Genomic DNA, 13,145 nt, shown 5'->3' with positions numbered 1-13,145 from the left:
AGAACAGCAGCTCTGCTCAGGTCCCCTCCCGCGTTGCGTGTGAGCCGAGCGCTGCCCGAGTTCTCTCAAGATGCGGAAGACGGTCGAACTGCTGGTGAGGGTTTTCGGCAAGGCCTGCCTGCTTTTGGACCTCTCCGGTTCTCGCGAAAAGGCAAAATGGGACTCGTCAAAGCTGTCGTGCCGGCTGGTGCGGAAGTTGGGCGCTGTATATCTGCGGATGAGGTAGGTTCTAGCCCGACACACGTGACGTTATGACAACTTGCACTACTGTCCAAAGCGTTTGCCAGTGGCGGGCTACGCGGACGTTCTGTCGTGATACCAGTAGTATTGCCGGCTGAGCTATTAACTCCGACCCTCGAACGCTGGTGCTGACCGGCACCCGGGAGTACCGGAACTCATGTCTCCGCGGGAATCCGCTGCCGAGTGCTTCTGCGTGTGTCTTGGGCAGCGGCAGAGGCGTTTCTGGCGTCGCCTTTTTGGTTGGCGAGGCCATCCGGCAGCCCGCCGGCTGTACCACAGGAAGCTGTTCCAAGCAGCCTGTGAGCTGCGCCTTCAGGACAGTCTGTCTCGATCAGTTTCTCCGCCCTTTGCGGCACGTGGTGTCGCTCGCAGCGCTCGCAGAGGGCAGAAGAGACGCGTCACGGGGACATTCGCTTTCCCCCCCTTCACAGACGAGACGGAGCATGCTGACGCTGGCCAGTGGAGCGCGCCCTGCAAGGGGCATAAACGGCTCCGAACCAATGGTTTCAATCTGGTCGCCGGAAGCTCGCGCGGTATCACCACAGTAAGTCAGTATCAGTGTCGCCTGCGGCCCCGGCAGCTGCGCGAGCAAGAGATCGCTTCGCTTCAAGTCAGTTCATGAACGACGACCAGAAACGATATCTTCAGTTTTCCACGAGACCGGCGATGAGAGGCGCCGTGATAAGTGGCTTTCTTGAGCGGCTTCTCTTAGCCACATGTACAGCGCCCGTCCCTGGGCAATTCTCTGAAGTAGCCAATGTGAGAGGGAAGCGGAATGTTGTTGACAAACACCCGCGTCCCTAACTTTGTCCGCTGTTTAGGGGTGCACGGGGGCTCGTTTTCTTTGGATTCTCGCCTCAGATGAGCGCCACACTCCGCTTCAGAGCCGTCGCTTGTCACGAAATCTGCCACCCGTGCCTTCAATGTCTCTGCCCGGCATATGGACCAGCCGTACAGCGCGGGGAAGACTGTTTCTCTTAGGTAGTCCGTGTCGCTGTTGCGTTAGGGGCATGAGCGAAGTTGAAAAGAACTTTCGCAAGCAGTCGTGCTGCTGATGTGATGAGCCTTGACGAGCAAATCGTAAGATAGAACCCAAGCTTATCTATTTCTTCGCTGACAACCTTCTCCTTTTCTCCAGTCTCGTGTGCAGTTGTTCTGCCGAATTGTTTCATAGTTGCAGACTGCGTGGAAGGCCATGCATCGCTGGAGTTCTCTGCGCAGAGCGTTCCTTCAGCCGTACGAGGATCATGCAAAGCTTGTTGAAAATGAGTTGCAACGAAGACGACGCCGGGAGCACCTTGCTCTCCCTCACCAGGGTGGCACCAGAAGCGTGCCTTGTCTCTCCAGTCCTTCGAGGGGAAATCCGTCAACCGGACATGTCGGACATTACGCCCGCGATGCAGGTGCAGCTACGAGATGTTCACCAGGTCCCTGCAGCATAGGAGATACAGGCAGCGAGTCCCCACGTGAAAGAAGCAACGTGATCACCCTAGGCACAGGCAACCATGACTCCTTGGTTCGAAATTTTGAAACTGAGATGGACGATGGTGGGAATGCAAATCTAAACACTTCTCCTAGGTTGATCCTTCGCTTTCTTCCCCAGTGTGGTCCGCGCGTAGGCGCGACACCGTTCCTTTTCGACACTCATCTTCTGCTAGGTCCGGAAAGGTACGGACAGAGGGGACACTGGCTGGCCCGCTCTCGGCTACGCACTATGCTTGTCCGTATCCAGCGAGACAACTACCGTCTGCGGCGCCGTCTAGAAGAAGACCGCGATCCCTCCTGTCGCCAATCTGTGTTACTCCCTCACAGACCAGACGGTGATGGGGCGGGTGCCGCAGGGGCTGGGGGCCACGGGCCTGGGAATGTTCTGGTGGAACCTACAGCAAATATAGGTAGGGGCAGCGCTGATGGCTGGACATATCCATATTGTAAGACAGGTGCTCAGACCACGCGTTCGTCAGAAACTGACGTACGAGCAGGCGCACATAAGGATCCTTCGAGCACCACTGATGTTGGAGAAAAGTTTTCGAGGAAGGTTAATACCACTGAAGAAGGTACCTTGCCGCTTGCTGGGTGCCAGGAGGGCGTACCAGAGGGACACGACGACTGTCCACATTTCACGCCCTCACTTGTTTCGTCGATAGCTCCCGTGATTTCGCTAGCGCCAGAGGTAGCCACGGCGATTGAGGCCTGTGTGAAGCTCCAGTTTCTTCCTCCCGGGCTCCTGTTCAGGCTCGCCTGTCATCTTAGTAGTTCTATTGGACAGCTTTCGCTACAGTTGAGCGGCTCTTCTCCGGTTGCCTCCTTGAAGGTTCCATCTTCAAACACGTGCCAGTCGGCATCGGCGGTGGACAGCGCTCTCGGAATTCGTACTGCGGTACGTCCGCCGGGTCGGTCGGGGGGGACAGATGACGGTTACGACGAGGTCTGCACCGTCGCGCGGGATGCAGGTACATGGCCGTTAACTCGGGGACACGCATTACTCCTAACTGCTCGCGCCTGGGTTGAGCTGCAGCAGCTGCTCGGTTGGCTGAACACAGCAGCGAGGGCGGCGGTATACACTCCGGCTAAGGCAGCACCTGGGAACGGTGACGCGGAAGAAGGCGAGAGCTGCAAAAGCGAGGCTGCAGAGGCCACTGGAGAGCAAAGAAGCATATGGCGAACTTTTGAACAGTGCTACAGGTGAGGACTTAGCGGTGGGGTAGACTGGCGGTTCGGCCCATCACCGCCGCCCATGAAAAGTGAGACTGCTACGTCCTGTTTTCGTCCTTTGTCACGGACACGAAGGCCTGCACAGTCTCACCAGTAACTGAAACGAAGCTTGCACGGCAGTATTTGCCACGCAAAGAAACTGAGGCCCTGGTAGGAGTTTACGACTCGAGTACCGAGATTTCCCTGGAGTGTGGGTGTGCTCTCGTTAGACTTAGACTCCAGAGGCAAACACGACCCATTCATGTAAGTATGACATTAGCGGGGAATCTCTAGCTGGTTCGGCGGATCCCTTCGTTGTAAGAGCGGATTTACACCTAGTTCTTCAGAACGTATACAGGAACGTTATCCTCGAGCTGCTGGGTGATTCCTATGCTTGAGCTCTATGTGGTTTCGATCAGGGCGCTGGCTTTCCAACCTGTGTGGCGCAGTAAGCCTTGTTGCGTTCTTCCGGACTCTGGTGAGCTAGAGGCGTCGACAGCGGCCTATTGGTTTCAAGTGCGTTACGAGTGCTTGAGCACGTACACGAAATTGCTTCAATTGCTTGACCAGTGGCCTCCAGCGCACTACGGGTCAAGACATGTTCCTACAAGACTGGAGTCCGCAACAAGGGGGAGCAGTAGCTTACTCAGTAAGCACGCTCGCGACGCAGAAACAGACAAGGGGGGAAGCGCTCTTACGTCGGATGGCGCCTCGTCTTGGTGCACTGCTCTCGGCTGTGAACCTGAAGAGACTCCCGTAGTTCCTCCACTTAAGTGGGCACACACACTTATAGAATTTATGGCAGTGAGCATGGGGTTGATACCGGAAAGGAAAGCCCGTCTCACCAGGAGAAGCATCAGTGATGGCAACACGGGCGCCTCCGGCTGCGGCGACTGCAGCGGCCCGTTAGGCACACCAGGAAAAGAGGTGAAGTGGGGAAACTTAAAGTCTCCCGTGGGCAACGTTCTGCGGGGTATGGCGGTGACCACACATGACCTGCCGGACCGTGAGCAGATGGGAAGCCAACTGGGTTTGAAGGAGTTGACGCAGTTTCTGAATAGCATACAAACTCTGAAGCTCGTTCTGGGTGACCAGAACTCGGGGCACGCGGACACTGTCAAAGACGCCGAGGACGCACAGGTGTTAGCGGGCTGTGTACATGCTCGGTTACGACGTTCTCTGAAACGAATTCTAGACTGCGGCGGGCAGGAGACTGTACAGGTGAGTGAATGCATGTCGAGGTCACCGTATTTGTACTGTATCCGTTGTATATAGTCTGCAGTGCTTGGAGCCCGATTTCGACACAACTACCCGTTTCCTGACGCGCAAACACACACTGGGAGGTACCCGCTCAAGCCCTGTAGCTCGAGGCCAGGCCAGGTACCGCGCATGTGTCCGGCCGGTAGATGGCTCCTGTACCAACTGAGTCGGCGGGTTTGCTGACCGGACTGCTGGGCGCTGTGTTCTTGTCTGGCTCCCAGCCTGCAGCGCATACCTGCCCGAACCCTGAGAACGTCGAAGTCAAGCGCCGACAGCTGCTGGACGCCCTAGTGGCGCTGGCTATAGACGAGGCGCAGACGTTGTGCGGTCAGAGACGAAACGCAAGGGACCGGCCTGCTCAGACAGGCTACGCTACCGCGCGTTTTCCTTCTCGACAACCGACAGATACTTCCCAAGGAGTCGACGTGTCCATTTCTCAAACGAGCGGTCTTCAGTCAGACCTCCGTGCAGCTGGAGACGTAAGGGCGGAGCAGCTCGACTGCTTCGATGTCGCCCTATCTGAAATTGTCTCGAGGCTAGCAGTGAAAGCAAAAATGCCTCGCGGGCTGTTGGCAAAATGTGTCCGGAGAGAGTTGTGCAGGAGAGGGAAAAGGGTGAAAGTGCAGGACGAGCTGTCCAACGTTTGCTGACGTGCGCAAAAGAAGAAGCGGCTGTTGAAATTCCGGTATGAGCGCGCGTGTTGAAGACACAAAGAAGCTGGCAGCTTATCTGGGGTTGGCTTACTTAACTTTTTCGCTACGTTATGATGGCAGCGGTTGTCCAGGCCGACCCGCTATTACATGTTCCTATAGGGCTTTGCAGAAGAGCCCTTTCTGGTACTGGGCTGCTCCGCCCTGTCGAGCTCCCCACTGAAATGCCAAGACTTGATGAGTCAACGCTTTCTTAGTTGACTCAGCAAACGGCTTCGGCACTCGTTCCATCGTACCCTTCCGTGCGCGAGTATTACTCAAAGGCTGGTAGTGATCACTTGTACCTCAACGAAACAGTTCCGCGATGCAAGGTGATTTTGTTCTAACAGCGCTTGATAGAGACTGTTTCACGTGTAACAGTTTCGGGCTAACTGGAAAAAAAAAGAGGTTCGCCGCAGCAATTGCTGCTTTCTCGGTGGTGATTGCAAGCTCAAAGTGAATATAGCCATGCCTCTGCTTCCAGAACATGATGCATGTTCAAGCTGTTATCTGCTTGGCCTTCTATGCTTGCTTCTTGGCATCGTACTCGCTACACGCAGTAGGGGCCTGCTTATATCCATCCAGCTCACAAGGATGAGGAAACGGGCACCGCTACCGGCTCTTTTTGGAACGAGTGCATCATAGCATGGGAACCGCCACGGCTGAAACTATAAAATCCAACATCGCGCACCCGGTAAAAGAAGTCGGGAGCGGCAGAATTGGGGACGTGCCAAAGTGTACTGGATAGAAAGTGACAGACTCGACAGGCGCAGCGAGAACGCATCGTTTTTCCTGGGGCACGGGCTGCCGCGCAAGTAACCGTCAATGCCAACGGAGCCATGTGATGCCTGGAAGGCTCCTAAACAGGTGCCACGCAGGCTGCTGCGCCGTCCCCTGATTGGAAGAGGGCTTGTGGTAGCCAGTGCCGCGATGGCTATTCACCCGTTCTGTGGTCATCCGGACGGGGAAGTAAAGGTGGACTAGAGCCTCCAGTCCAAACTACATTCCGGACTTCTGCTCCACGGTAAAAAGCTTACTCCTCTTTAAAGAGTCTCTCCCTGCCCTATACCAAATTCATCCCATGCATGATTCCTTTGCCGAGCTACGGAGACATCCGAGGTCTCCTTGCTCGACACCACCTGAAAAACGTCATGAAGAAGTGATACTTCCATCACGCACAAAGAAAATGCTGGACCCCCAAACTGAAGAAGACCGGCCAGAGAAAGCGGCGCTACATTCACTTTGGACTGCTTAGTCCTATTACTCTTGTTTTGGGGCTCCACCGGGCTTTCCGATTCGTCGTTTGCCTACCGGCAGCCCGGGGCGCTCTGGCGCTTTCCCGTCCTTCGAGCCAGATGCAGCGGGCTCAGGTGGTCCGGAGCCGGAGAGCTCCCCCTCTGGTGGCGGCGTGCGAGTACCAAGTCCGACTCGTCGACGGCCAAGCACCTCCGCTGATGTTTGAGTTCTCCGACGTTGAAGGGTTTCTGGTTTTGATTCAGAGGCAGCCTCAGAAGCTCCAGGAGCTACCGGTGGCGTTATGCGAAGGGCGCGCCTCTGTCCGGGAGGGGCTTCTTCACCTGCCGGTGCATCTGACGGTGGAGCCGCCTTGGGCTCTAGGCGAACTACCCGCTTAGGGGGTGCCGCCGTTTCGTCTGAGGCAATGGAAGACGTCGAACCAATGCGGACCGCACGGGTTGAGGAGGCCACATTATCTTCCACGGAGGTCTGGAGTGTACGCTTCCCGGAAATAGCAGGTTTCAGAGTACGTTTCGGTCCTTCGGCCGGTTCGGACGTGCCGAGCCGCAATGTGCGCTTTCCCTCGACCTCCCCAACAGACGCAATCGATCCCTGCCTTGACTCTAACCCGCTCCCGTCTGGACGCATCACAGACCGGCTTGTTTCTTCAGGTTCTGAAACGCCGCGAACCTTTCTCGGGCCTAACTTCGGAGCCAGAAGCTTGCGTTTTGTCTGTTCTTCCGTGCTGTGCAGTCTTAAGCCCAAGGTCCTCTTTCCAGCACCGGGCTCCTCTGGCCGGAGGATAGAACGCGACTTTTGTGGTTGCAGTCGGAGTTGAAGAGTGCGCCGCTCCCCCATAGTACTGGCGCTCGCCAGCCGCCGGCCGCTAAGCTTCGACTTTCGTTTCTTCATCATTTTTTTCTTCATACCACCCGGAAGATAGCCGACACGCCGATCTTCCTTAGAAACATCTTCCGCCAGCTGCGCCTCTAGAGTATTCAGTAGTTCGCTGACGTCGGCTTCCTCATTCATACCCAGTTCTATATGGGCTGCCATAGCTTTAGCGACACGTTGACGTGTGATCTCATCAATGAGTCTGTCAAGCAGCCCCCGGAGACGTCCGACCTCGATCTGCGCTTGATTCACCATTTCCACAGTGAAGAAGAAGTCCATGAGGGAAAAAGCTGGGATGGAGCCATCTTCAGCAGGCTGGTCACCAGCGACTTCCTGGAGCGCGTGATTCAATCCTTGTAACTCTGCTTCTAACTCTTCGTTTTCCTTCCGGAGCTGCGGCACCATTGAGTTAGACGCTGCTGCCATCCGCTCTCGGTAAGCCAGGTGTAACCGTCGAAGCTGACGCTGAGGGATGTAGCGCATAGACTGAACTGCCACATACAGCTCCATGAGTGTTATAGGGCTGTCGTCGTACACATCATCGTCCAGAATTAAATCCAGTAGCTCCTGTTCCGCTTGGTTGCACATAACCTCGCCTGTCTCCGAGAAAAGCCCCGCGTCATCCTCGTCGTCTTTCTCATCCTCACGCTCATAATACCATTCTGAGAAAAGGTTTGGCCTGATGGCCTCGAACTCCTCAAGATCTAGTGGAACTCGGAATGAGCTGCTACCTTGATGCCGCTGCCAAAAACAGTAGCAAAAGGCGTAACGAATGGTGAAGTCTAGCCAGTCACCGGGGATCGTAAACTGGCACCACGCAATGACCAGCTGCGATAACGAATCACTCAGAGAAGCCACAAAGTACGTCCTGTTCTCGTAATTGATCTTCCGATACGCCGTCTTCTTTCTGCGTAGTAGAAGTCGACGCAAGTGGAAGACACGGGACTTCGTCGCCGCTTCCAAGACCATGTCCTTGGTGATGTAGTTATAGTAGATCTTTGCGTTCCCCGAGGTGTACAGTCGCGCCAAAGACCTTGTAACCCGATTGTAATACCGCCAGAAAGACGGAATGCGGACAAGGTAAGGTCTCATCATGGCCATGCGACCCCACTCGACGAAAAGGTTCCACAGTATATACAAGTAGAAGAAGCCCGTAAGGCCTATGGGAACGCCGCCAAAGTATTTAAAGACATCAAAATAGAAGCTCCCCTGGAAAATAACACCGTTGATGATGTTTACGAGCAATCCATAGAACTCCGCCCGGTTAGCGAGGTTGTGACTACGCTGGTCAAAGGGTTCCAGCTGTAACTGAAGCATCGCATACAATACGGAAAGCGTCAGGTTCGCGGAATTGCGGAAGACCTCCTGCTCTCCCGTACTGTTGAGATGGGCTTGCATAGTGATAATGAGAGCTACGCAAGCCTTGCGTAAGGACACCACGCCATCCCACCAACGGTACTGATACCGATACCCGCTGGCTAAAAAGCCGTACTTGAAACGTTGCTCGATGGAGTCGGAACGATGACTCCGGGTCATATACACGATGAAAGCAAGAATGACTCCAACCCCCCAAACAAGAACCCCCGCTCCACCAACCGCGATTCCGGCTAAGAAGTACGGCTGTTTCATATCGCACAATTGAGTAGGCCAGGCGGACAAAACGGAAATCTTTTCTTCGTTCTTGTACCGAGTGTTGATACACCCCATCAGCTGTGTGCACTCGATCATGAAGCTGGGGAAATGCCAGAACCAAATAACTGTATAAGCGGGAATGAGGTCTACCATCAGACGAACAAAATTCGTCCAGCCACTAGCAGATGCAGGTGATATATACCGGAACATGCCGAGGCACCTATCATTCTCAACCTTTTCAATCGTACGGGAAGTCCAGAAGTCATCAGGATGTGCCTCCCGAGCTTCTTGGAGAACCATGCGGACACGATATATGCGGCGAAAATACAGGAGCTTGTATAGGCCGACGGCAATCAATCCCAGGACTGTAATCGTCACTGCATCAAGGAAAGGAACGAAAATCTGGAAAAACCGCTGCCAGTACCACAGCTGAACTTCGTCAAGGTGAAGGCCGAGACTTTCCACGAAGCAGCTCACTTTGAAGTACGGGTGAGTCATAAAGAAGAAGTTGAAAAAGAAGTTGCGATAAATGGGAGCCCAGTCAAACAATCGAGATTTGCTTGTCTCCGGCATCAGTCCGAAAATACTGAAGGAGAAGACGTTCGATATCAAAATTCGAATGAGAATAGGATGTATGCATGCCTGCTGTTGTACGGCGAGAATGCTCAGTGTCGCAATAACCCACACGAGTAAACAGACAACTAGCCGAGCAGAAGCGAAGACCAGTATGTCTAGCCATATCGCTCTACACTCCTGACATGACCCTCTATACTGTATTTGACAGTGGCCCTCAACGCAGGCGCTACACAAGTATCCCGCAGACCCGTCTACGCATGAATTATGTGGCCCGCCTTTACACCGTCGATCGTCAAAACATGGGTGAATGTCTGGGAGACGATCGTAGCTGGCCACTACTGTCGCATCGCTCGGTGTGGACGCGTTGTCTTCACCCAGCTGGAGAGCACTCGGGGCCTCCTCCCCTTCGTTTGACGCGCCTGAGCCGGCAGGTGGGCTGGTAGCTGAGTCTGGAGGTGAGCTGGTAGCTGAGTCGGCAGGTGGACTGGTTGATTCATTTGGATTTTTATTTGCTTGGTCTTTCCCGGCGTCTTGCTCAACTGGTTTATTGGCCTCCCCTCCACTCTCCGGTACATCCGTCTGGTCTGACGGGGCCTTGTTGCCGGACTCTTCCGAACTTGGGGTGGTAGTGGTGTTGGTAGTCGTCGTCGGAGTGGTGGTGTTTCCGCTGGAGATTACCGGACGTACCGGCCTTTCCAAGAAAGCGTCTCCTGTGAAGTTTGCGGACATGGGTACCATCGATGGTCTCCAGACAGTCTCGTTGAGAGGTTTGTAGACGGCGAAATAGCCTTTTGCCGGGAAGGGCACCTGATGGTCTTCGAGCGTGATATCGGTGTAGCTGTGGTTTTCCTCGATAGCTTGGCGTGCATTCTTTTTCAGTCCTCCAGGGCATACCCCTCCAGCAATACAATCCTGACAAGAAATGGTACCTTCCTCTGCTTCCACAGCGTACTTTCCAATTTTACAAAAGCATTGGATCTTCGACACCGCCCCCTCAATGGTCTCCGCATCTCTCATACACCGTCCAGCACACGGTGAATTCTCTTGCAGTTCTTTGTACGTGCCTGAGGCACACTTGGTACATGACATAGTCGCCTCCACCGGCTGATCGCCACTTGAACTCGCTGGCGTCCCACTGTACCCATAACCTGGCAGGCAGAGGCATTTCTCTACGCTATCTGCAAGGACTGTGGATAACGGGACATTGGAACCCTCAGGACATAGCTGAGGCGGCATGTGGGTATGGTTCGCTGGCGGGTCCAACCAGAGACCAGGACAGTACATGTGCTTGTAGCACGGCACGCAGTGATGTAACTTGACAACCTTCTCAAGCTCCTTCCTGACTTCCTCATCAACAAAATACGCTCTCAACATCTCAGCTAAAGATGTACCTCGGTCAGCAATGAACATGGCGTTCTCTTTGAAAAGTCCGTCACTACCCAAGGAGCTCTTGATTGCCCTCGCTCCACTTCCTAATTTTCCCTTGTCACTACGCACAAGGACACCATCTATTAACTGAACAGCCGACTGAGCCCCACCACCTCCCGGCTGTACCTCCCCCCCTTCCGTATTGACCGTTCCCGTGGATGGTGGTGTTGGTGAGTTGACGGCGTCCTCAGTTTTCGAGCCGGAATCTGGTGTGTTTTTCTTTTTATCCGCCTCGAGTCCCCCGTCAGGGGTGCTACCTTTCTGGCCACCACCTTCTCCTTTTTCACCTGTCTCCCCTGTGTCAACATCATCGTTTCCACCAGCAGGTTTTTTTGTATTTTCCCCTGTCTCCTCTCCCGAACCAATATCCTCTTGTACGCCAGTATGCTCGGCGTTTTCACCGCCTGTCTGCTCTCCCCCGGGCTTGGCTGTCCCATCTGACTCGGGTGATGTTGTTGATTCATTCGCAGGAGGAGCGGGTGACTCTTCGGAAGCTTCTACACTGTTGTACTGCATGTAGAGTCCTACCGCGCATGCGCAGTCATACGCACTGATACTAGCAGTAGCTGCTGTTGTAAAACCTGTCGGACAATCTGTACAACCTGTGTTGTCTGTTGTGTTTTTGTATGACCCTAATTTACATGCCTCACATTGCCGCCCTAGCAACTGGTATCCCGGTATACACTTGCAGTGTTCCACTCTAGATGCCCGATTTGCCAATGTGACAGCTGATGACGGACACTCATAGATCTTCGCTTCGCGATCTCCAGGACAGTATGCATTCGTCGGGCATTCTTCGTAGGTGATATCTCGCCAAACGGAGTCGGCCGCTGGCCTTTGCAGCGTGCAGGACACCGTGTGACCAGGCGCGACCTGAGAAAAAGAAAAGCACGGAAAAAAGTGACAGAAACAAAAGAAGTGCTGAAAAACAATTTTCCCCCTCAAACACGCAAACGTATCCTGTTCTCTTGGAAAGACTTTGGGTAGAGGTCATTCCGATACACGAGAAAACTCCTAGCTCTCTTCCAGGAAACAACGAGTGAGAAAAACGCCGAGACGAAGTACATTCAGCTTCTGTTGGCGGTCACTGCAGACCCTACATCCTATATCCGTCTCACAAGGCATTGTTCTCTGACATATATATATATATATGTACGCATGCCTGTTGCGACCGATCGAATATAATATTCCGCCAACAGAATCGTCAGACGTTGCCTTCCGTATAAGGCCATCCACAACAGTTTCCTGGCTTACGTCAGTTCCTTGAAATCGGTTTGAGATAGAGGCGACCTCTTCATCATCCAGCTCGGTACCGTAGTAGTGGAGCTCGCAGGCGGAGTATGAAACGACGAAGGTTCCCGTGTGATTGGTGACAGTTGATGAGAATAAGGGGAAAAGATCACCTGCCCGAGTGAATGTGAATGAAGTGCAGTAGACATTCCTCGCGCACTGCTCTGCACAGGCCTCGAAAGATCGAGCAGAGATCCGCATCTTGACTTCGGGGATGACTTGCTGAATAAGCTCAATCCCCTCCTGACAGATTCGAGTGACAGCTAGTAGATCTGCAGTACTCATCGTTTCGTATTTTGTCTCAGCTGTTCGGAGTTTTTGGAAATCCAGCTCCGCCTCATCCATTGCTGGATGCCCGTCTGTTGTACCGTCTCGCTCATCGCTCCCTAACCCGTCCCAAGAAAGATCTGTCTCATCCGTGTTTGGAGACACTCGGGTATCCACATCTGATAAGCCTGTGAGGATATCCTCTAACTTCTTTGGAAGGAAATAACCCGGTATTGCAACACAAGCGCTCATTGACGTCGATTTCGCTGCTTGAGTCATTGTGAAAGGTGGACACGGTAAACACCCTGATACCGCGCCGTCAATGTGCTGGAACGTATTCCTCGGGCACTCAATACATAATAAGGTATTATCAAGAGGGTTTCTCTCTAAAGGTGTCCCGTAGCCTTTGGGGCACCTGTTGAGAGCAACCGCATCAAGGAACATCACAGAAAAAACAGAAGAAAAAGCAACAGGCCATATATTTTTTTTTGCAAGAAAGAAGACAGAGGTGGCGTAATGTATGTGATCGAAGCGAAAAAGTCCTACACAGGTCTTCCGAAGTGCCACGCCCCCCTTCACGTGGCATCCTCCCCAGATCATTCGCCACGCCAGATGATATAAAGTGACTCCTGAACAACACGAGTGGATGCCTGTGAGGAAAACCTGCTAAACACGAAACAAGTGGACTCTCAATGAAGCAGAAAAACACGACTCTGCTTGGTCGTTGTTACATGGATTGTTGCGTAAGAGGCCAACCAAACCTGGCTTCCTCCATCATCAGATACACGCCACGGCAAGTCTCTTCACACGCGCTACGTCCCCAAGCACGCTTGCGATGCCTAGGGCCAAAGGGAAGGTAGAGCGCAAAAAAAAAGCAACTGATCGCCCCACGCTGACCCAGGTCTTGTTCTGACTATGTGAGGCGGTCCTCAACAACTT

At 53.7% G+C, this 13,145-nt stretch overlaps 3 protein-coding genes across 3 annotated transcripts in view; 1 reads left to right on the top strand and 2 right to left on the bottom strand.

The window, feature by feature from the left end:
• Window positions 1-20: 20 nt before the first annotated feature.
• Window positions 21-6,809, top strand: CSUI_006292 (uncharacterized protein). Its single transcript, XM_068066456.1, has 5 exons — window positions 21-222; window positions 449-784; window positions 1,421-2,925; window positions 3,354-4,155; window positions 4,416-6,809. The coding sequence occupies exons 1-5, from the start codon at window positions 157-159 to the stop codon at window positions 4,842-4,844; spliced, it is 3,138 nt and encodes a 1,045-aa protein (XP_067921568.1). The 5' UTR covers window positions 21-156; the 3' UTR covers window positions 4,845-6,809.
• On the bottom strand, window positions 1,573-2,865 carry CSUI_006293 (uncharacterized protein; the record flags this gene model as incomplete). Its single annotated transcript, XM_068066457.1, has 2 exons — window positions 1,573-1,671; window positions 2,698-2,865. Coding segments are annotated over 2 exons (213 nt in total), but the record flags the coding sequence as incomplete, so codon positions are not given.
• CSUI_006291 (gcc2 and gcc3 domain-containing protein) overlaps window positions 5,950-13,145 on the bottom strand; it is a 53,444-nt gene continuing 46,248 nt past the window's right edge. The window contains exons 50-51 of the mRNA XM_068066455.1: window positions 11,904-12,621; window positions 5,950-11,522 (exon numbers count right to left, since the gene is read on the bottom strand). Of these exons, the coding sequence (XP_067921567.1) occupies window positions 6,144-11,522; window positions 11,904-12,621 (6,097 nt within the window). The 3' untranslated portion in view covers window positions 5,950-6,143. The remainder of the gene's footprint in view (window positions 11,523-11,903; window positions 12,622-13,145) is intronic.

The sequence above is a fragment of the Cystoisospora suis genome, assembly GCF_002600585.1.
Source record: "Cystoisospora suis strain Wien I chromosome Unknown contig_3156, whole genome shotgun sequence".
Lineage (NCBI taxonomy): Eukaryota > Apicomplexa > Conoidasida > Eucoccidiorida > Sarcocystidae > Cystoisospora > Cystoisospora suis.
The sequence above is the reverse complement of the archived record's forward strand: the minus strand, read 5'-3'. Positions and strand labels throughout refer to the sequence as shown.

Excerpts from the sequence above, each read along its gene's own strand:
- CSUI_006292 (XM_068066456.1), top strand. The coding sequence starts at position 157 with ATGGGACTCGTCAAAGCTGTCGTGCCGGCTGGTGCGGAAGTTGGGCGC. Across the intron at positions 223-448 it reads GCTGTATATCTGCGGATGAG|CGGCAGAGGCGTTTCTGGCG; the intron begins GTAGGTTCTAGC and ends TGTCTTGGGCAG. Across the intron at positions 4,156-4,415 it reads GCGGGCAGGAGACTGTACAG|CCTGCAGCGCATACCTGCCC; the intron begins GTGAGTGAATGC and ends TCTGGCTCCCAG.